Source organism: Lepidochelys olivacea (assembly GCF_965140295.1).
Source record: "Lepidochelys olivacea isolate rLepOli2 genome assembly, chromosome: 1".
Lineage (NCBI taxonomy): Eukaryota > Metazoa > Chordata > Testudines > Cheloniidae > Lepidochelys > Lepidochelys olivacea.
The window spans coordinates 252,439,895-252,463,584 of NC_140411.1; the positions used below are offsets into that span (position 1 = coordinate 252,439,895).

General features: G+C 39.6%; 1 protein-coding gene across 1 annotated transcript in view; it reads right to left on the reverse strand.

The window, feature by feature from the left end:
* Window positions 1–1,084: 1,084 nt before the first annotated feature.
* The window catches only part of IGF1 (insulin like growth factor 1), a 77,990-nt gene continuing 55,384 nt past the window's right edge, over window positions 1,085–23,690 (reverse strand). The window contains exons 3-4 of the mRNA XM_084614633.1: window positions 19,764–19,945; window positions 1,085–1,892 (exon numbers count right to left, since the gene is read on the reverse strand). Of these exons, the coding sequence (XP_084470759.1) occupies window positions 1,833–1,892; window positions 19,764–19,945 (242 nt within the window). The 3' untranslated portion in view covers window positions 1,085–1,832. The remainder of the gene's footprint in view (window positions 1,893–19,763; window positions 19,946–23,690) is intronic.

Sequence of the window (23,690 nt, forward strand, 5' to 3'; positions counted from 1 at the left end):
AACTCTCTCTTTTCTTTTAAACTTCAGTGAAAGTCTATATAGTAATTAAGTCTTATTTTTGTATCAAATTTTAGAAGGTCAGGATATTTCCTGAAATTTAGTAATTTAAATTTAACACTTTAAAATTTACTAAGGGGTGGAGAGCGCAAAGCTGTCCAGATGCAGGGAGTAGAGCTATGTTGCACATCTTGAAGGGGTGTAGCGTTGTGTGTGCTCCTCCCCATAGTAGGTCATTCTGGTGCTCCCTCTGCAACAGTGTTGGTTCCACATCACCCTTTGTTTCAGAGCTGTTTTAGCCTTGAATCAGAGAGTCACATATGAAGGTTCTGTGAAATGGCAGTGATTAGAAACATACAATCTTATTCCTCCATCAGCAGGGTATCTGGGTGTATAAACGGTACAAAGTTACAGTCTAAAGAACTGCTCTGTCCACTTCTCCTTGCAGATTGTTTTTTCTGTTGTTTGTAACTGATGATCAGGTTAGCTTTTCTGATTTACAAAGGGATGCTGCAGTGTAATTAACACTCGATTTAGTCACATAGGGATGTGGGAAGAAATAAGAGTATGATTAACCCCCGTTATAAGAGCAGAATACTAATGTTTCTTAAGGATTTAGGGCCTGATCCTACCTATTGAAGACTGTTGAAGTTTTTCTATTTACTTCAGTGGGCCTGTGTGTATATGTCTGTGTTCACAATTACTGTAACTGTATTCGTGTGTTACTATAAATACTAGAATCCAAATCTCAAAAAGGAAACTACTAGAACTTCACATCGTTATTTTCTTTTGAAGGTGAGAAACAATTTTGAAATAAGAATCTAAAGCACTGAGTCTTTTAAAAAAATATACTTGTGTTTTTTTGACCTACTTTCTTTTATTTCATCTTTGGCTTAGTTTTCTATCTTTACTTTTACCTTTTACAGTTTTGGCCAGACCCTTTCATATAACAGATTACAAAATAGCACCATTGTACTATAAAAGAGAATTTTACATACTGTTTGATATATGTGTATTATTGATATGCTAAATTTTACATATTGCATTATATGGTGGAAAAAAAGTTATTTATACCATTGCAAAACAATTTGTTACCTGAAACAATCAATGATGGTCTAATAGCCTACATATGCTTTAACTGCTTCTAACAATCATTTGCCTCACAAGTTGCAACTATTTGCATGTTAGCAAGATGTGGAAAAATAAAGCTTTGTCTTAAATGTATTTAACCCATATGCTGTCAAAATGCCACAGATGGAATAAATGGATGTCTAAAAGTTGTGTTACTTTACTGCTGCTGCTACTGGGAATATCAGACTGTGCAAATATGAAAGGGGTAGACAAACAAAGTTATCAGACACTGTAAAACAAACAGCCTGTTCTTGTATAGAAGTGCAAAAAAAAAAAAAAGACCAAACAAAACAAACCCCCAACTCTACGCCAAGGCTGATGAATGACTCCAGCGGCCAGGGTTCATAGGTTAATTTAGTGCAATTGGATCCATCAAAGGCCCATAAATTTGCAGGCTTTTGAGGGGCACAGGATTTTAAGAGTTTTCATGCAGGACATTTATAACAGGTTAATACTCAAGCAGCATTGTACCAACCTCAGAACATTTTTAGCACTGGGTTGGTTTATAACATTCTGCTCTCTAAAGACTTGATGTTGGAATGTTTACTTGCATTGTTTATTGGGAGAATGCCCACTGGTTGAGATTTCATCAAGCTCATTAAACTATAGTTTTTAAGTCTTCCAATGTTTAACAAATAATTTATTTACAGTGAAGTGTCCTGCAGATGGCACATTCATTCTTCATTCTTGTGGATGGCATTTTCTTACATTCTGTAGTTCCTGTTTCCTGTGTTCCCTCTACTTGTATTCTTCAAATGCACTTCCTGAAAGTTTAAAAAAATATATTTTAATGAGTTTTTAATCTGAGATATGGTTATATGAATAACTTGGGTGGGTGGAATTAGGATTAGGAATCATTAACTCCTCCATTCATATCCCTGGTTCTGACAGTGATGCTGTCTGCGGCCTTGGGCAAGTCAATCATGCAAAATCTACCTTGTAGATGTTTGTGGCAATTAATGAAGGTTTGTAAAACAACTGGAAGATGTAACTCCCTAGAGCCTGTGCAGTAGTGCATACTCAAAGGCTGATGGTTTCCAGACATGTTTTCTGTCCACCAATACAGATATGAAGATGCAGATATCCTAAGTGCGGGTGGTATTAAAGTTCTAACACCAAAACATACAGCACTGGGTCCTGCAGTCCCTTTGCACCCAGAACTCCCAGTGCTCCTGGCATCACCAGAAAGAAAATTACATCCAGTTATTTATCTGATTTGATCTGTAATCCTGCTCCAATACTCCTGTACCTTTCAACAGTCTCACCAGATAAAAGTTAGCAATCAAGGGATACTCCAATGATTAGTTCAATGAAATACCTACTCCCCTTTACCAGATATTACTTCTTAATGTCACTAATAAATAGTTGCCTCATATACCTTGAACACATGGGTAGATACATTTAAATATGATCTGGATCCACTATAACTTCAGGTCTCATTTGCAGCTTCCTTGTGGAGCCTAATCTATAGATTATAGATTGATTATATTGATTACTTAAGAATGACCATTTAACACTGAGGGTTGATAGGTTCTTGTCCCAAGATCAGGCCCAGTATTATTCAAATTATTATATAGTTGGGAACCCCAATGTACACAGCTGCAACACTCACACTATAGGAACTCCTCTATATTTACAAATAGTTTATTAATACATTTAGCACAGTCACAAACACCCCAACTCAGTAAGGTACATAGCAATGCTACAGAATGTATATCTGCACATCCATATACTCACACCATCCCTTGTAGAACAACCTGAAATGTTAGCCATCATCTTTCTCATCACCATCACCTTCTTCATCATCATCAGTGGCTATCATTCTGGCAACTCCCAAAGATTACGTCTCTTTCTCCTACTGTCCATAGGCTGGGATGCCCCTTTTATAATATGTTGTACTGATGCCACTATGTCTGATGTTTGTTTAGTAGGGATTTCCCCCCTTTTTCTTATTTGTATATTCTCACTATACTAATGATGCAGTTTTCTTCTCCTATCGGGTGGTGTTATCAGTTATCTCAACTTCTTATAATATACATCAATTCATTACCATGGCCCTCTTGTGGTTCGGTATCTGCTGATGTAGCTCATGTACCTGTTATGTATGTCAAGTCATTGTTATGACGTTCTTTTGATTGGACTCATGTTTCTGTGGTTGGAAATTCCTCTTAAACATTCTATTTTCAGCTCCCCAATACTTGAGGTTTTCCGTTGGGCTGTATATCTGTTCAAAGTTTATCTGTTCAAAGTTCAATGGCCTCAGGCCTTATGATAACTTGCAGAAGCTAATGTTTTTCAGGATACAGGCCTGTAGGTTCCTTGCATTACTGCTGAATATAATAAAAGAAGAATATAATGCAAAACAGTGAATATAATAAAAGTAAGCTGGCCCAATGTACTATACTTGATTTTGCCTCTCCCAGGCTTGGCAAAATAACTTTCCCTACCTGTCTCTAATTTTTCCCAAATGACTTCTCCTCACATACACTCACCCCAGATGAACCCTTTGGTTTTCACTGATTCATGTTGCATTTATGCTGCTGGCCCCATATCTTAAAGATTCCAAGGATCCTACCCTAATCCACCCTGATGACAACAACAAATGAGGAAAGGATAAATTATTTGTATCTTCAGCCTTACAACTTCTGCTATGGCAATGGCTTAAAATACCAGCATGATCATTGTTGCTCCAGAATATGTTCCGCCTCTAAGAAGAATTTACTAAGAGATGGGGAAGGGACAAGTTATTTCACACAATAATTTTTTCCTTAAGTCAAGTATTCCAAAAATTTTCCAAGTATATTATCTATAAACTAGAAAGTAGCACAAATGACTGTTCTTGATCTACAGCCGTATTGCATGGTAGAGGAAATGGCTTCCAGAAACTATTAGACTGATAATGAACCATGCAGTTTCCTAATGAGCAGATATATCTTCTCCACTGTTGTTGTACTTTGAATTTATGATAGCTTAGTCATCAAAGCAAAACATAGATTCTGATGGGCCGGGGTAAAATCATGTTTCAGTACTGAGATATGGCCAAATGAGACATTGCTTATTATCCTGTCATAGCACATGGAATTAGGTTTGAATCTGAGAAACGGTGGAGTTGCTCCTCTGTTCTGGTCATGGCCTCAGCATTTTCATCCCTGCTGCTAGACAGAGGAGGCACTGGTGGCGGTGGCAGCCGCAGTGCATGCCAAAAAAAAAAAAGGACTCTGCCCCAAGTAGCCCATTTCCTACTAACATGAACAGCTGAGACCATTCAAAACTAACTGGAATGTCTGGTTAGTGTTTGGATCATCTCCCAAGGTCTCACATCTGGCCTCTTCATGCAGACAATGACAGCAATAGAGTAAAAGTATGCGGGGAGCTTGGTCTAGCTCGCATCTGCTGGTTCACACATGTTGGTTTTAATTCGATCATGCAGGGTTTTCTCAACAGTGCATGACCTATCCCAATCACGTTATGCGGAGTCATGCAATGTGTGCCCCCACTTTAACTGATCTCCAAAAGCCTAAGTTGCTCTGTCCCAAATTCAGCTAAAAAGCCCCCTTGCATTTCTGCATCTTGCTGAATAGATAACAAACAGATGGAATCTAATTCACCGTATTCTTGATGAGAAATCGGTAATCATTAAATACAACATTATATAAAATAAACTGGGGCTGATCATCCAGCCAGAGTGCCATTCTTTATCATTTTTTTATGGATCTTGGAACACTCTGATGTATAAGAATGAAATTCTTAAACTGAACAAATAATACAACAAATTATCCCCAAAACATCCAAAAATGAACAAAGTGAAGAAAAATAAAGACCCTAGTATAGTCCTGATCCAAAGTGCTTTGAAAGTCAACGGGAGCCTTTCCAATGATTTTAATAGGCTTTGAATGAGGCACTTGGTCACTTATGCTGACATTAAAATCCGGAAACATATATTTTTTTAAATGGCTTTTTTCTTTTTCAACTATTTGAGAATCTGTTAGCAATTATTAAATACAGAAAGCATTAGCTATGGTCTTGTTCAGATGCTGGGTTCTGGGATAGACCTCTCCTTAGTTGCCATAACAGACAGAGATAAGGACTACAGGCAATTTTTAACCGACAAAGCGAAGTAGCCATGCTTTTGCAAAATGCCAAATGCCTGGTTTACCTGTACAGAACCAGCAGAGAGTGCACATTGGCGCCAAGCCTTCCTTTACACCTGTACAACTCTAATTAAGACAATCAGGCTGCGGAGGCATGAGAACAGAAATTGAGCTTATCTTCTTCAGCTCTGACTTCTTTCACAGAAAGACCAGCCAACCTTTGGAAAATGACTATCTCCATGATCTGAAGGGTCATTTAACTGAAACTGGCAAAGAGGATTAGGAAGCATGCAGTGGTTTTCTTAAGCTTTCACGGTGGACATTCAAACCTAACATTGGCATAAAAAGACCTCTCTGCTTTACTGGTAATAATAATAAAAAGTCCAATGTTTGTAGTTTACAGCCACTATATCTTAGTTACGAACCCTCTGGAGTCTATTTTGAAAAGCTTTTTAGCTTTGTGGGCAATGTGGTCAGCGACAAAATAACTAGACTGAAAAGTCTTAAAGAAAACAGCCCAAATTCTGTTCTCTGTTACACCTACTGCTTCCCATTGACTTCAGTGGTGTGGCATGAGTCCAAGAGGCGGTAGGATTCATGTCATTGTGCATATTTTGGCCTATGAATATATATATATATGAATTGTTAATTGCCAATCACCAGAGATGCTGCTAATCATTCAGAAATAAGAACTAAATCAGTCTCCACTTTTCCTCTTCTAATGATGTTTTCTTAATATAAAAATATTAACTTCCACAATTTTTTGTTGTCGAAAAGTCTACTTAGGGCCAAAAGTATAGATACAATCTTTCTGAGATGACCAAATATCTGAATTTGTTAAAGATCAGCTATACTACTTGTACCTGGATGTTACTGTATGGGGGGTAGGGAAAATAAGGCCCTACAATAAAAGAAAGGGGGAATTAGATCATGAGTTGTCCCCTTCTCTGGCCCTTTTGCTAGAGGGTGAGCGGATGGTCTGGTAGTGAGTCTTTGTCTTCCCCTCTAGCCCTGATGTCTTTCAGAGAGATAAGGTTGGCCTGTTAACTCCAGAATTTGCACAGTACATGGGGTCTAAAACAAGATTTTATTTTCTTGTCCTTAAGGTTGGCTGTGACATCCTTACAAGAGTGGCCAATCATGCATTCCCAGAATACTGGACATTCCAGGAACAGTGTGGGCCTTCCCCTGCCAGTATGGCCTTGAATGCATGGTGCATATAAGGTCATGCCACACAGAGAACACCCTTGTGGAGAGTACTCTACCCCCACCAGTGTGACCTTGCATGCTGGCTGGGGCAGAACAGTGCACTTTTCAAAATGGCGTTCCCCCCTCCCCCAATCCCTGATACCAGACAAAACTGCATCCGGTTTTGTCTCAGTACTGGACAGGCGACAAACCATTTAAAAACAGGACTGTCCATATTAAAAACCAGATGAATCGCCTGCCTAATCCTTACATGTACAATGGTGATGGTGCCTTTTAATCTTAAGTCAACAGGTCTTTTTGTGCCCACTGTGGTAACCACAGCACTTTGATGTAGGAAAAGCCATAGCCTTCCCTATATCTTTGATTTATGTACAGGCTGTTGTGGTAATCTCTCTACCTCTTTGCCTGGACTGAAATTAATTTCCTTTGAGAGTGCTGGCCTGTAATTTTTCCAAATAACTGTCAAAACCCAAAACTCAATTTAGAGATAAATTGACTAAGTTTTTGTTGGCAGAAGAGAAAAAAAAATCAGAAAAATAAAAATGTACATGCTTAACACAGGATGTACAGCTCACTATATCTAGAACTATAAACTTAAATTCCATAGGAAAGCTGAGGAAAGCAACAATGTTACCTCATGGCCTAAATAATGGAGAGCTGCTCCCACAGTTTTATACTGCAATCTTAGATATTTTATACATGTTCTCCGAAAATCAGATTTCTACCTGAAAACCAGTTTAGTAATTGGTGTAATTCAGAGTTTGGTATGAAGGTGTTACAAAGTATAGTGTACTTTGTACTTAAAACATCGCTTTGCTAATTGTAAAAATATAGTGATGTCTTCTTTTCTTGGTATTAGGCACATTAGCATATGATTAGGTTATGTCCTCTGTAGTAATTTGTTTGCTTCTTTACATGGATAACTACATTCACCTTAGCTGGGATTTAGGTATAAAAACTTTTCATCACACAAAGACTTTCAATTTTAGACAACGTCTTATCGTTTAATGATTCTGGCTAGATAAATAAACACTTTTTTTTAAAACAGACTTCAGTTAACTGGCCTATTGTATTGCTAAGAAATCTAGGTAATATCTTCCTGCAGAGTATTCCAATAACATACAAATGAACAAGCACTTTTAGCTACTTTGGATAAGCATAGTTGAGTAAAATAATGAAATCCAAATAAATTTAGGTACGATTAAAATTAGACAGCTATGTCACAATACATACTCAGTGTTTAGGGATATTAGTACCTAAAACTCCATTGGACCATACAGATTGAATCAGAGGTCTATCTCATTAACAATAAACTGTGACCATATGTGGGACTGCCCTTAAACTCAGTGAATGTTCGAAGACTTGGGTTGAAATTCAGTCCTGGACAGAGTGCCAACACAAAGGCTGTTCGTAACCTTTAAGTTCTATTTTGAGGAGTTAAGTGGGATATAAGTGGTGCATAAGTTGTGTGCTGACCCTCTGCATAGGGGTGAAATTCATCCTTAATGAATTTGTATATATTTGGTGAAACCATGGCCCCACAGATGTCAATGGCAAAATTCCTATTTACTGCAATGGAGCCGGGATTTTACGCATGAAATTACTGCAAATCCTAAACATATAAAGTATGTTTTGAAAATATTTTTTCAATCTTCCCAGAATGCAACATAATAAAACTTTAGATTTGAAATATTAAATAGACTGTATGTGCTGCAAAAATATAATGATATGTATTCAAAGACTAAAAATTCATTTAAAACTAGTATCTTAAAAACATAGAGTAATACTGATTTTTAAAAAATGGATTAAACATGTTAGTTTAAAATGCATAGTCTAGAAATGGGCGGATACTGAAACATCCATCAAATCTCTAACCTGTCAAAAGAGGACACCATTAAGTCCATAGGATTTTTAGTATAATTACATCTGCTTTAAATACAACTGTTTTAAAAGTAGATTCTGTGTAATTTATTGAATTTAGAGGGTTTTAAGACCCAGCTTGACAAAGCCTTGGCTGGGATGATTTAGTTTGTGTTCGTCCTGTTTTGAGCTGGGGATTGGACTAGATGACCTCCTGAGGTCTCTTCCAACCCTAATATTCTATGAGACTATGAATTCCAATGTATATTTGAGCATATAACTTTTCTTATGAAATTGCAGTATTCTTTTCCCAAAGGTACTTGGGAGCTCACGATTTATATCTTGAAATAATTTATTGAGCAATAGTATGTCATCAAATTGTCCTATGTGTATTTTACATTGCAGTTGCAGCCAGTTGGATCAAATTCTGCTCACAGTTACATTGGTGTAAATCTGGTTTAGCTCCACTGGCATTTTTGTAATTCACTCGCAACTTCGGAATTTTTCATGTGTGGCTTGGAAAACTTTGCAATAAAACATACACCGTTTAACAGTTTAACTGTCATCTAAGGAATCAATGCAGTTGTCTGTGGAACCTAATCTGTTATAGCAAGGGGAAAAATTGCTGCTGTCTGGTACTGGTAAAAACATATGTAGTACTGATAATTGTTTCTTGCTAATTTACATGCAACCAAATAAGGTAGAATAGAGGAAAATTACTGGTGAATATTAATATTCTGCATTGATTATTTCAAGTTAAGATAGCTGTAAATGTGTGATTTTATGTTTGCAGTCTTATATGTGCTTTATTTAGAATAAATATTTAGTTGATCACCACAACATAAAGGCCCCAGGAAAAGATGTGGGTTTGAGTGTTACTGAAATTAAACTCAGCATATGTTGAAAAAAATTAATAACACCTAACTTGCTTGAGAGAGGTTGGAAAATGGTTTTTGACATGGGACATTTTACAGCACTGATTTTACAGATTAGCCTGTGTCGCTTCCCGCAGCTCCCGTTGGCCGGGAATGGGGAACCATTGCCACTGGGAGCTGTGGGCGGCTGTGCCTGTGGACAGTCAATGTAAACAAACTCTCCTGCAGCCCACCAGCGGATTACCCTGATGGGCCGTGTGCGGGCCGCAGGTTGCCCACCACTGGATTAGCTTGTTCAATGAAAAGCTGGAGTTGGTGAGGATTTTTTGGTTGGCCCTGACCCTGCACACACTTACACACATGCTTAACTTTACACATTGAAATAGTCCAATTAAATTCTATGTTTCAAGTGAAATGTTTGCAGGATTGGGATTGTCATGGCTGGGTCATGGTCAGCCAGACCTAGTAGTCGGAGCCAGAGTCTGCAGTCACAGGACAGGAGCCAAGAGTCAACTGGGTGGGGACACTGGAAGATCAGAACCACGAATTGGGGACCAGTCAGGCCAAGTCAGGATATTGGGGCCTGGAGGTTAGGAACTGCAAGTCAGATGCCTGGAGTCAAGCCAGGTTGGAATGCCAGTAGACTAAGGGAAGGAAAAGTAGGTAGTAGGTAGCAGGAAGCACAAGGCACACAGTCCAGAGCAGGATGGAGGCCAGTTGTTCATACAGCTTCCTGTTCCTGTTGCTGGCTTAAATAGGGCCAGCGAGCCAATCAGGTTCTTTGGGACTCTGCCAGTTGGACCTCATGGATGGAGCCGGCTTCATTGGTCTCAGGTAAGTTATTGCCAGCAGGCTGCTAGGTGGAGGGATGGAGTGTGGCTGCTCCCATGAACCTTGTGGGCCCAGGTTGGAGACCTATAGGTCATGACAAGGCTCTTGTTTTGTAATAATACTAGAGTGACCTACAAAAGGCAAAGTATTAAATTCCAGTAACTTCACCAATATCTTCACAAGTCACTTTAAAAAAAGGCAATTACATCACCTAAAACCATTTCACTTTTTTTATTGCATTTCTCTTTCAGGCTCAGGCCAGCTTCCACTATGCTGAGATCAGAGTGATCGGCGCACCCTACAGGAGAATGGAGACAGCTTGTAGATGGTAAATGTAAGTTATTTATTTATTTTATGGGAAGGCGTAATGATCTATACTCTTATGGTCACCACTTTTACAAGACTATGATAAATTTTGTACACCGTATGCCTTATTGAGGTATAGTTTGAAAATTGTAATCTGTTGAACATTATTGTCCTGGTAAAATATATGATCAACATTGTATGTAATGTTATAAATTTCTACAGTATAATGTTGCTGTAACATGTTCCAGAGTTAGACAGGCAGGCTGAAACCAGTTTTTCCGAGACAAAAACACACTAGCACCCCAGACAGGTGTTAGAGGGCCATCACCTATTTAAATGGCCATCCTCCAGCTGGGGGAAAGGAGAGATGTAAACAAGAAATTTACATTTAATCACATGGACAATTCAAACCTCACGTCTGCAACGGACTGTGTGTCACCATGACTCAACAGGGAAGTTTCTAGCATTAGCAATTGAGTTATAAAGGGGGAGGAAAACATCTGACTACACCTTTCCTCCTCTCATCTCTCTGTTCATGACATCATCAATGCTCAAAGAACTGAGCTAAAGGGGGAGTGGTCCCAGGCTGGAAGGAGACCCAGCCTGTGAATTTTACAGTAGTGTATGATGAGACAAAACCTTTGCTTTTAAGGCCACTTAGTTTGTTAAGTTAGATTATTAGCTTGTGTGTTACTCTTTAATTTTCTATTGTAACCAATCCTGACTTTTATGCATCAATGTTTAAAATCTCTCTTTCTGTAGTTAATAAAATTATCTTATTGTTTTATTTTAACCAGTGTGTTTGGATTAGCGTGTATGGAAGGCTCCATTTGGGATAACAAGGCTGGTGCACATATCATTTTCCTTTCATGAAATGACAGACTTTCTATGGGCTTACATTGTTCAGAGGTGTGCTGGACAGTACAAGATGCACATTTCTGGGGGAACAAGGCTGGGACTAAGAATTTTCAGGTGTTACTCTGTAGTTTAATTCATTAGTGACTGGTCAGAGACTCATGTATTTATCTGGGAGTGAATTTGCATGCTGGAGGCTGTGTGAACAGGCCAGTACTGGATGTTCTGACTGCAAAGCAATGTAACAGGCACCTCAGGCTAGACAATTAAGAGGACACAGCTGTTTCATGGTCCAGATTGTATCCTGAGGAATGTCACAGAAGGCTGATGATTTTCTTTCACAGATCACTTTCAATGGAAGAATACTTTTCAGCACAAGACTGTGTAAATGGTACCTAACTTTCAGCCCAGATTTGAGTAGTTTCTGACTAGTCAAAATACTTCGGTCTAGCCACAATGGTTATCTCAGGCTATGACTCTAGAACAAGCTATTGGCTTTTTCAACTATGACTATTTAAACTCTTGGTGCTGGCTGGACTGAAAATTCCATTATAGAATTAGCACATTTTTAAATTAGAAGTGCAACAGTGTTCTCACCTTCAGCAAAGCCTGTGAATTTTGCCAGTTGAGCTTGGAAGTAAAAATTTTTGATATGTCGCTAGAAACAATTGTAGTTTTGTATTGGAGAAAACCATTTTTCATGATTTAAAAAAAAAAAAAAAGCATTTCCTGTCCACAAATAGTCCTTTCTGCCCAGAGGAAAAACAACAACCTCCAGTTGGCTGCCCTTGTATGCTGGGACCCCAAAAAAAAATTAGTATCTTGGGACCGGGGACAGCCTTATCTTTCTTGTTAAGTAGGGCACTAAGGCCCAGATCCTTAAAGGTATTTCTGAGCTTAACTCCCACTGAAATGAATGGGAGTTAGGTGCCTAAATACTCTTGAGGCTCTGAATCTAACTCCCTGGTTAGCGAGTGAGTATAGGGGTTCCTTTGGCATCCTTTCAGGTGGCTGCCTGCGAACAGGTTACTTCCCAAGGTTTCCACACTGAGGACCGATAGAAGCTATGTGTCATTGTAGTTTGCAATCTCCCCTAACTACCCATATCCTGAAATCTTGCTGGAAGGATACCATATAAGACTGCACTTGCTCAATATGAAGTTTATTGTTGGCCTGCAGCCCCACCAGTTCACCTTTCTGCACCGATCACTTTATCAGATTATTTCCCCCCAATGCTAGCAATTGTGCATGTTTGGCGTAGTAGTTGGCTATGCTGGGAGAGGGCCATTTAGCAGAGCAGTGAAAGGGGGTGATGAGAGGTTGGCATTCTTAGGAGGGCAGACTTACAGTTGCAGTGTGTGGTCAGTAGTGTGCAGTAGTTGTAACAATATTTTTTAAAAGAGATACCCATCATTGATGAAAAGTAGGACTGCTAAAGAAAAATATGAGCCAAAACCCAAATTCAAAGTCTTCCTGTCAGAAATTTATGAAAAGAAACCAAATAAAAACTACATAGAAAATTCAAAGGGAATAAAAACTAACCACGTGTGAAATTTCACTTTCATTGGCCATCAAGTTTTAGAGCAAAACAAAAAATTATGCTCCATTTTACAACTCACTTCTAACTGTAGAAGTGTCTCCATAACAGGAACTCCCTATATCACATAGGTATTGTGAGGCTTAAATTTGTTGACACTGTAGCTGTGAAGTGCTTTGAGAGCTCAGGGAGAAAAGCATTGCAGAAGTGCAAATTATTGATTTAGTTCTGGGACCTGCAGGCCTATGAGATGTGGCTCTCACATAGTTTTTCCTCCAGAGAAGAAGGAGCACACATGTGAAACTTCTGTTTCTGAGAAGCAAATATTTATTTTCAGAAGATTCCCCAAGCTCAAAATCTGCATTAACCTCTCATAATGGGAAATCAAATTGAGACTTATTCTATTTCTGTATTATAAAACTCAAATTGCCTTTTGCTGTACTATGGTAGTCTCCTGAATTTGATTTCTGTTGTTCCTCATGCTACATCTTTTTATGCAAAACCTGTATGTAAAGTATCAGCCTGTTACCTTCTATCTGATGAACATACTGGGTCAAATTCCCCCTGAAGTCAATGGGGCTGAATGGGTGTAATTGGGTGTAAAATTTATCTCATTGACTTATTAATAGTTTTTACTGTAACAGAAAAACTCAAACTTCTCAGAAGACACTCATCAAATCATAGGAAGCCATGACTGAAATATAGCTTATTCATAAATAAATATGCTATTCCAATCTTACTTATATTTGTGAATTGGCTCATCACATTAGGGTCACTGAAATAACACAGTGAATGTTTAAAAGATTTTCCAATGACCTTATCAGCAGGCTATTATAGGGGTTCTAAAGACCTCCAGAACACCTGCTTTCATGGGCAAGAATAATCACTGTTATATTTGTATTGGCTTAGAGTCATGTTATGATGATGATGATGACCTACTTCTAGTAACTTAATTTCATTCTGTGGAGCTCTATTACAGAAGGATTGAAACATTTAGGCATAGTCCAGAATTGCCAGACTTTGCTCAGACATGCAGGGATAGAGAAGTTGATCCCTTCCTCAGAAAGAAAAGTAGTCTCCTTCCCAAAAGTGCTTATGCTGGCTTTGATTTTCAATGACGTTCAGATATTTTACTGGACTTCAGAGTCTCATTACTCCCCTAACCTCAGTACTTGTTGCTTAATAGTACACTCCTATGTTGGCCAGCATGTTGGCACCAGCTACATAAGAAATCTTCAACAGTGTCTTTATGGTAGGTGGGTAAACATGGGGTCAAATCCTCAAATTCCTACTCAGTTTTTGTTTAGGCAAGTCCCTCTTTGACTTCAATGGGAGATATGCTTGAATAAGGATTGTCAGCCCCAAGGTCCCATTTTTTCAAGCTATTCTGCACAGGAGGATCTTGGTACCCACACAGAGGCCCACTGAAGAGAGTGGGGCTCTGTACAGACACAGGATCTGCTTGCAAGATTAGGGCATAAGCAAGAACTTCAGGATCTGACCCAGAGGGCCTGCTTCAAAGCCCACTGAAGTCATTGGAAAAACTCCCATTGGCTTCAGTGGGCTTTGGAGCAGGCTTGTGTTTAGGAACTATGCAATGGATATTCTAAAGCAGACAAAAAAATTGTGCACAACCCCAATTTTTTTTCCCATTTAACATAATTAATTTCATACATTAAAATGAGAGTGCCAGATCTACTCCATGGGTTAGCCATCAGCTAAATATATTCATAATATGGCATGCATTAGAGGAAAAGACCTGAACCTTATTAGTCTATTAACCTTGCCTTCCCCAATGGACACTTCCAAAGTTGATTGCAAAAGCTGTGAAATTTATTAAATTTGAAAATGTACCTATTACAAAAATTGATTGCTTGCCATGTTTTCTGTTGTTTCATCTGTATGCTACATAAAATGTGAAGGTCTGTGAGCTTGTATTTATTAATTTTTTATTTCAAAGTGAATTTATGTTCATGAAAAGTCCTGTATTGACAGCCCTAGAGACTGAAGTCCCGGAAGCTGCATGAGCTTTGAAATATCCTACATCTCTATTTATTTTGGCATTCTGGCTTTGCATTTGTAAGAGCTTGAATTCATGCTCCAATTAAATTTTCCCTAGGTACAATAGTTTTGGAAAAGCTATTCCATGCAAGGAACAATAAAAACACATATTACATTAATTTAAGTGGTTCATAAATATGGTGTTTCTCAAACACTAACTCCATCACCTATAAAAGCCATTATATAGTATAACTGTCCTTTTTATTGAAATAAATTTAAAACTTGCTTTTCAGTTATAACATCTAGATGCACATTATTTCTACAAGTTCCTGAGTTAGTTAATTCATCCTCCTTTACAAAGTCTGCAGTATATTAATTGCATTTTGAACTCTCTTGCCTATGCGCTGTAGGAGAATCCACTGTTAAAATATTCTCTCATGTTTATTTTCATTTCATGGCAGCGGTTAACATAGATGAATAGAGGATTCAGGGAGGAAGAAGCTCACCAATTTTGGTGGCTGTCATCAGGCAGAGGAAAGTTTGTCTCATCAAACTTTATATAAAGCATTCTTCTAAAAATGTTCCATTTGTCTTTGTTTTGCTTTCTTTTTGCATTTCCCCTCTTTCCCTCTACTTTATCCCTTCATCTGCCGTAGATCTGAGTTTATCATTCCTTCCATCTCTTTCACCTCAGTCTGATTTTCCCCATGGTTAATACTTAGCAAACATTTCAGTTCATTTTTCTCTGATTGTTCTTCTTTCACCTCCCTTTTCTCATCTTTTTTCTGACCACCTCTTTTCAACTCTCTTCCCCTCCCAGTTTCCCCTTATTTATTTTCTCTTTCTTGAGCTGATTTTTTTTCTCTCCCCTTTTTTGAACTCCAACTTTTTCTGTTGTTCTTGTGATTCCCTTTCTCTTGGTTTCCTTGAGTTCTCTCTCAGCCTCCTTCTTCTGTTCTCTTTCCATCTTTCCATGTATTCTCTCTCTTCCTCTCAATCCCTCCTCTCTTCTTTTTCTCCCAGAGTGTGCTCTCTTTCTTCTTCTCTTGTCCCCATTCCCCCTTGCTTATCTCCCACTCTCTTCTGGATTTCCTTACCCCAAGCTTCATTCTCCCTCTCCTTTTGCCTCCCATCGTCCTCTTTCCCCCCTCCTGGTTCTCTCAATAATCCCTCCCCTTCTCTCACTCTTTTCTTCTTCCAGTATCCTCTTCCAAGCTCTCCCTCCCTTAGGATCATACTTTATGTTTTGCGAGGATGTGAGGACCTTTCTGCTAATCCTTCTTCCCTTTGTGAGGAGAAGTGTGTTCCAATGTGATGAGGGCAGCCACATCTTTTGTTTGTGTGGAGAGGAGAGATGTCTAGAGGGTGACTGATTGTTCTTGTGGCCCTCAGGAGGAGGTGTGTCATGGGGAACCAGTAGGGAGCTGCTGGGAATCTTCTCTCCCTTCAGCCATGGTGCAACTATTTTTTCCCCGTCTCCTGAGGTCATCAAAAGGGTGTGGAGCACAAAGAGGAGTTGCCATGGTTCTTCTCTTCTTTTTTTCCCAAGGTCATGAGCATTGAAATGCTGGGACATACAGAAACCACATAGGTTGCTGCTCTATGGTTGATCTCTGCCTGGAGAAGACTCTACTCCTCATACATTCATAGTGGGAGGTACATCTCTGTGGTTGACTCTCAGCAAGTATTACAGAGCCATTTTTTCAGAGGGCTGACAAAGCCTTGGGGAAGAGGTGGGAGAGGGCTCACGTTCTCTCAAAAAAGAGCAGGATGTTGCATTTCTGACAAGACATTCAGACCTTAGAATTTGCTTTTAGGACTATATAAATTCTACTTTGCTCTTCTGTAACTTTCACTGAAAATGCTTTATCAGCTTGACATTTTGCAAAATATAAATCTCAATATGCTGAGACAACCATTAATTTTTATTTAATTTGATTTAATTTAAATCCTTTTCTCACTACCTTTTGTATGATTATGAATTCAGCTGTCAATTTGGATTCCGTCTTTGAGAAAAAATCCCTCGTGTAACTTTCCAGAGAGGGTCCTTCAGGATAGAGTTGTGACACCAGGCCACTGCACACTGTACTCAGTCAAATGGCCTGGGCAGACAGGCCTAACCCCAGAAAATGTGCTGCACAATGTAAAAGGCAAGTAACACATAAAGGGGAGATGCTCAGAGGCCAAACAGGAGACCAAGGTGGAGACATGTCCAGATGTGACAGTGGCCATGGCAGCTTACTTAGTCATTTAGATTGTAAGCTCCTCAGGGCAGGGACATCTTTTACTACATACATGTACAGCACTTAGCACAATAGGGCCCCGATCCTAGATGGAGTCTCTAGGGACAACTGCGACACAAATAATAATAATGCGGGACTCAGAGTGCTAGTGTAATGTATATGTGAAATAATAATGGAGAGCAAGACCAAAACAAGGAATCAGTGGACAACATTTATGCCTGTATATAATAGCTGTGGTGAATATTAAATTAATTTGGTTCTGGGGAAAAATGCCAGAACTACAGCTTTGGAGACTAAAATCATCTATTAATTTACAGAGCAGACACAGCACACATGGGCAGCTGAAGTGCAAGTTTCTTCCCTAATGTCCCCTCATTGTGCCTCTGCTCTGAGCTAGTGAGAGAATTCGGAGGAGATCAGTTCATGATCATTTAGTGTTTGGCTTCTCTATTAAAAATGGCACCTACTGCCAACAGTAGTGATGATTTTATGATGTGAATAATTGTCCAGTGGGATCTGGAGTGAGGTTATAAACTCACTTCCAGTAGATCCACAATAGCCATCTGATTACATTTGGAGAGTGATGAATTGGTAACATAAGAAAGTAAGAAAATAAGAATGGGCATATTGAGTCTGACCCTGGGTTCATCTAGCTCAGTATCCTTCTTTCAACAGTGGCCAATGCCAGGTGCTTCAGAGGGAATGAATAGAACAGGCCATCATGGAGTGATCCATCCCCTGTTGTCCACTCCCAGCTTCTGGCAGTCAGAGGCTAAGGACACCCAGAGCATGGAATTGCTTTCCTGATCATCTTGGCTAATGGCCATTGATGGATCTGTCCTCCATGAACTTATCTAATTCTTTTTTGAACCCTGTTACAGTTTTGACTTTCACAACATCTCTTGACAACAAGTTCCACAGGTTGACTGTGCGTTGTGTAGAGAAGTATGTCCTTTTGTTTGCTTTAAACACGTTGCCTATTAATTTCATTGGCTGACCCCTGATTCTTGTGTTATGTGAAGGAGTAAATAACACTTCCTTATTTACTTTTTCCACATCGTTCATAATTTTATATTTCTCTGGCATATCTGTCTCTTTTCCAAGATGAAAAATCCCAGTCTTTTTAATCTCTCCTCATATAGAAACTGTTCCATACCCTTTATCATTTTTGTTGCCCTTCTCTATTCTAATATATCTTTTCTGAGATGGGGTGACCAGAACTGCACAAAGTATGCAAGCTATGGGCATACCATGGATTTATATAGTGTCATTATGATATTTTCTGTTTTATTATCTATTCCTTTCCTAATGGTTCCTAACATTCTGTTATCTTTTTTGACTGCTGCTGCACATTGAGGACATGTTTTAGGAAAACTATCCACAATGACTCCAAGATCTCTTTCTTGACTGGTAACTGCTAATTTATATCCTATCAGTTTGTATGTATAGTTGGGATTATGTTTTCAATTGTACATTTCTTTGCATTTATCAACATTGAATTTCATCTGCCATTTTGTTGCCCAGTCACCCAGTTTTGTGAGATCCCCTTGTAACTCTTCACAGTCTGCTGTGGACTTAACTATGTTGAGTAAGTTTGTATCATCTTCAAATTTTGCCACCTCATTGTTTATCCCTTTTTCCAGATAATTTATTAATATGTTGAACAGCACTGGTCCCAGTACAGCTTCTGGGGGGACCTTACCTCTCTCCATTTGGAAAACTGACTATTTATTCCTATTCTTTGTTTCCTGTCTTTTAACCAGTTACTGATCCATGAGAGGTCCTTTCCTCTTATCCTGTGGCAGCTTACTTTGCTTAAGAGCCTTTGGTGAGGGACCTTGTCCAAGGCTTTCTGGAAGTCCAAGTAGACTTTAGCCACTGGATCACCCTTGTCCACATTTGCTGATCCCCTCAAAGAATTCTAATAGATTGGTGAGTCATGATTTCCCTTTAGAAAAGCTTTGTTGAATCTTCCCCAGCAACCTGTGTTCATCTATGTGTCTGCTAATTCTGTTCTTTACTATAGTTTCAACCAATTTGCCTGGCAATAAAGTTAGGCCTGTAATTGCCAGGATTGCCTCTGGGGTCTTTTTAAAAAAATGGTGTCACATTAGCTATCCTCCAGTCATCTGGTACAGAATCTGATTTAAGTGATAGGTTACATACCATACTTAGTAGTTCTCCGATTTCACATTTGAGTTCCTTCAGAACTATTGGGTGGATACCATCTGGTCCTGGTGACTTATTACTGCTTAATTTATCAACTTTTTCTCAAACCTCCCCAATTGACACCTCCATCTCAGACTTTTCTTCAGATTTGTCACCTAAAAAGAATGGCTCAGGTGTGGGAATCTCCCTCACATCCTCTTCAGTGAAGACCGATGCAGAGAATTTATTTAACTTCTCTGCAATGGCCTTGTCTTCCTTGAGTGCTCCTTGAGCATCTCAATCATCCAGTGGCTCCACTGATTGTTTGGCAAGCTTCCTGCTTCTGATGTACTTTTTGCTGTTAGTTTTTGAGTCTTTTGCTAGTTACTCTTCAAATTCTTTTTTCTCCTGGTTAATTCTAATTTTACCCTTGACTTGCCTGAGTTTATGCTCCTTTCTGTTTTACTCTGTAGAAAACTTAGAGGTGAAATATTCCACATTCAAGGAACCAGGCATTCCCTTGACAGACATTACTTTCCAAAAGTGCCACTAAATCTTTGATACCTATATTTGAAACCTACGGGATATTTTAAATAAGATTCACAATCATGATGCTTTTCCTTATTAGGTAAAACACATACTACTTGCTACATGACCAGGCTTGAGTAAAATCTCCTACCCTTTGTGCTTTTGGCATATCAGTGTGGCGCTGAGCACGTACAGAGCGTGCAGATTTGGGTGGCTTGATAGGAGCGCAGTACATTTCCAGCCTCCTCAGGTCACAGCTCTGGAAGCAGCATTCATCCACTATTCCCTTGTGGTGTAAACGTCTACTGGTGGATCCATACCCTGTTGGCTTACCTGCACACAACACAAATGGGAGAATTTTATTGTTGGGGAAAAAATGCAAAAGCCTCAGTAGCACTCCTATAATAGGCTGCATTATTATAGCTGGAATACTAGTGACAGCCTTAGTTAAGGCTGCCTATATGTTTCCATTCTAAGACCCTTTCTTCCATTGCTCATAACTCTCTGAATCATTCACCTGAAAATGGGCTATTATTTTTAACATTTGAGCAAAACCATAACTTTTCTTATAAAATGTTGTTAAAAGCTTTTTTGGAACTATTTTAGCACTAAAGAGGTTGAGGGTAGGAAGCTTAAATTTGGCAACGTACCGATCATCATTTAGGTGAAAACTGACTTTGAATTGGTGGAATTCGGGGTGTTTAAAGATCATAGTTTGTTCATAAACATCATAGAAAAGTAGGACTGGAAGGGACCTTGATAGAATCATAGAATATCAGGGTTGGAAGGGACCCCAGAAGGTCATCTAGTCCAACCCCCTGCTCGAAGCAGGACCAATTCCCAGTTAAATCATCCCAGCCAGGGCTTTGTCAAGCCTGACCTTAAAAACCTCTAAGGAAGGAGATTCTACCACCTCCCTAGGTAACGCATTCCAGTGTTTCACCACCCTCTTAGTGAAAAAGTTTTTCCTAATATCCAATCTAAACCTCCCCCACTGCAACTTGAGACCATTACTCCTCGTTCTGTCATCTGCTACCATTGAGAACAGTCTAGAGCCATCCTCTTTGGAACCCCCTTTCAGGTAGTTGAAAGCAGCTATCAAATCCCCCCTCATTCTTCTCTTCTGCAGGCTAAACAATCCCAGCTCCCTCAGCCTCTCCTCATAACTCATGTGTTCCAGACCCCTAATCATTTTTGTTGCCCTTCGCTGGACTCTCTTCAATTTATCCACATCCTTCTTGAAGTGTGGGGCCCAAAACTGGACACAGTACTCCAGATGAGGCCTCACCAATGTCGAATAGAGGGGAACGATCACGTCCCTCAATCTGCTCGCTATGCCCCTACTTATACATCCCAAAATGCCATTGGCCTTCTTGGCAACAAGGGCACACTGCTGACTCATATCCAGCTTCTCGTCCACTGTCACCCCTAGGTCCTTTTCCGCAGAACTGCTGCCTAGCCATTCGGTCCCTAGTCTGTAGCTGTGCATTGGGTTCTTCCATCCTAAGTGCAGGACCCTGCACTTATCCTTATTGAACCTCATCAGATTTCTTTTGGCCCAATCCTCCAATTTGTCTAGGTCCTTCTGTATCCTATCCCTCCCCTCCAGCGTATCTACCACTCCTCCCAGTTTAGTATCATCCGCAAATTTGCTGAGAGTGCAATCCACACCATCCTCCAGATCATTTATGAAGATATTGAACAAAACCGGCCCCAGGACCGACCCTTGGGGCACTCCACTTGATACCGGCTGCCAACTAGACATGGAGCCATTGATCACTACCCGTTGAGCCCGACAATCTAGCCAGCTTTCTACCCACCTTATAGTGCATCTATAAGGTCATCTAGTCTAGTCCCTTGCACTGAGGCAGGACTAAGTATTATCTAGACCATCCCTGACAGGTGTTTGTCCAACCTGCTTTTAAAAACCTCCAGTGACTTCGGGCTAGTCTACACTAGAAGGGCGACAGTGGCACAAGGGTACCGATGTAGCTGTGCTGCTGTACCCCTGCTATAGCAGACGCTTTGGCCCAACGGGAGAGAGCTCTCCTGTCAGCATAATTACTCCACCTCCCTGAGCAGCGGTAGCTTCTCCTGCTCACATAACACTGTCCACACTGGTGCTTGGATAGATGTAACTTACGTTGCTCAGGGGTGCCTTTTCTACACCCCGAGCGACTTAAGTTCTAGAAAAGAAAGCACAAGTGTGTGCAAGCCTAGAGATTCCACTGCCTTCCTAGGTACTTTGTTCTAGTGCTTAACTACCCTTAAAGTTAGGAAGTTTTCCTAATGGCTAACCTAAATCTCCCTTTCTGCAATTTAAGCCCCTTGTTTCTTGTCCTGTCCTCAGTGGTTAAGGAGAACAATTTGTCCTTATTGAATTTCATCCTACTTATTTCAGACCATTTCTCCCGTTTGTCAAGACCATTTTGAATTCTAATTCTGTCCTCCAATGCATTTGCAACCCTCCCAGCTTGGTATCATCCACAAACTTTACAAGTGTATTCGGTATGCCATTTGTCCAAATCATTTATGAAGATACTTAATAGAACCAGACCCAGAACAGATCTCTGCAGGACCCCACTCAATAGCCCCTTCCAGCTTGATTGTGAACCATTAATAACTACACTCTGAGTATGATTTTCCAACCATTTGTGCACCCACCATATAGTAGGTTCATCTAGATTGTATTTCTCTAGTTTGTTTATGAGCAGGTCAGGTGAGACCGTATCAAAAGCCTTACTAAAGTCGAATTATATCACATCTACTGCCTCCCCACTATCCCGACTTGCTACCCGGTCAAAGAAGAATATTAGGTTGGTTTGACAGGATTTGTTCTTGACAAATTCATGTTGACTATTAATTATCACCTTATTATCTTCTAGGTGCTTACCTTGATTTGTGCTGGAAATGGCCCAACTTGATTATCGTACACATTGTAAGGAGAGTGATCACTTCAGATAAGCTATTACCAGCAGGAGAGTGGGGTGGGGGGAGAGAAAACCTTTTGTAGTGGTAAACACCCATTTTTTCATGGTTTGTATGTATAAGAACATCTTCTGTATTTTCCACAGTATGCATCTGATGAAGTGAGCTGTAGCTCACGAAAGCTTATGCTCAAATAAATTGGTTAGTCTCTAAGGTGCCACAAGTACTCCTTTTCTTTTTGCGAATACAGACTAACACGGCTGTTACTCTGAAACTTGATTGTTTGATTATTTGCTCCATTATCTAAACTGACTAGTCTATAATTCCATGGGCTGTCCTTTTTCCTCTTCTTATAGATAGGTAATGTATAGTAGTTTCTTTAAGATAATGGATAGTGCTGTTAAGATACTATTTCCTAACATTTTAAACAAAAGGGGGCTTCCTTGTGCCTGCATGTGAGGCTAAAATTAAGAGTAAAGGGGAAAAATATAGTGAATTTCTACAGACTGTAAGATGTTGTTTAATCAGAAAACAGTAAGCAATAGAAAGTAAGGTTGAGTTAGCAGTGTCCATTAAAGTGCTGTAAAAGCAGTAAGCATTAAGGTGCATGGTGAGTGAGGGAATGCTGAATACTGCTGCCTAGCACTGTATAGTTATGACATAATGTATGAAACAGGCCTGGTATTGCTTACTGTTTGCTGCTTATTGTACACTATGGTCACTGAGCAGTTGCGATAAGTGTGTGCTCTGTGAACGAGGCAGTGTTTGCCCATTAAATGTTTGCGAAAGTAAAACTTGATTACACTAATGTTTACCCGATGTGAATACAACAGGGGAACCAATGCAGCAGAAATGAATCCACTTAATAACTCAAATTAATGGTCACAGAAAATGTTTTGCAGTATTAATCCAGCTCTAGACAACAGTGTTATTAAAATCCCCACAACATCCACTTCTATTTTTCTCTCCTTCTGATCCATGGCTTCTTTCTTTCTGACTGTCTTTTTTTGATTTCTCATATAGTTTCTGCTTTTCTCTCCACTCTTTGACATTGGGCAGGGAGTTGGGCATGGAGCAGCCATCTCTTTGCTGGGTGTGTAGTTTCACTACTATCCAGTGATGACATCCAGTTGCACTGTCAGGAGACTGA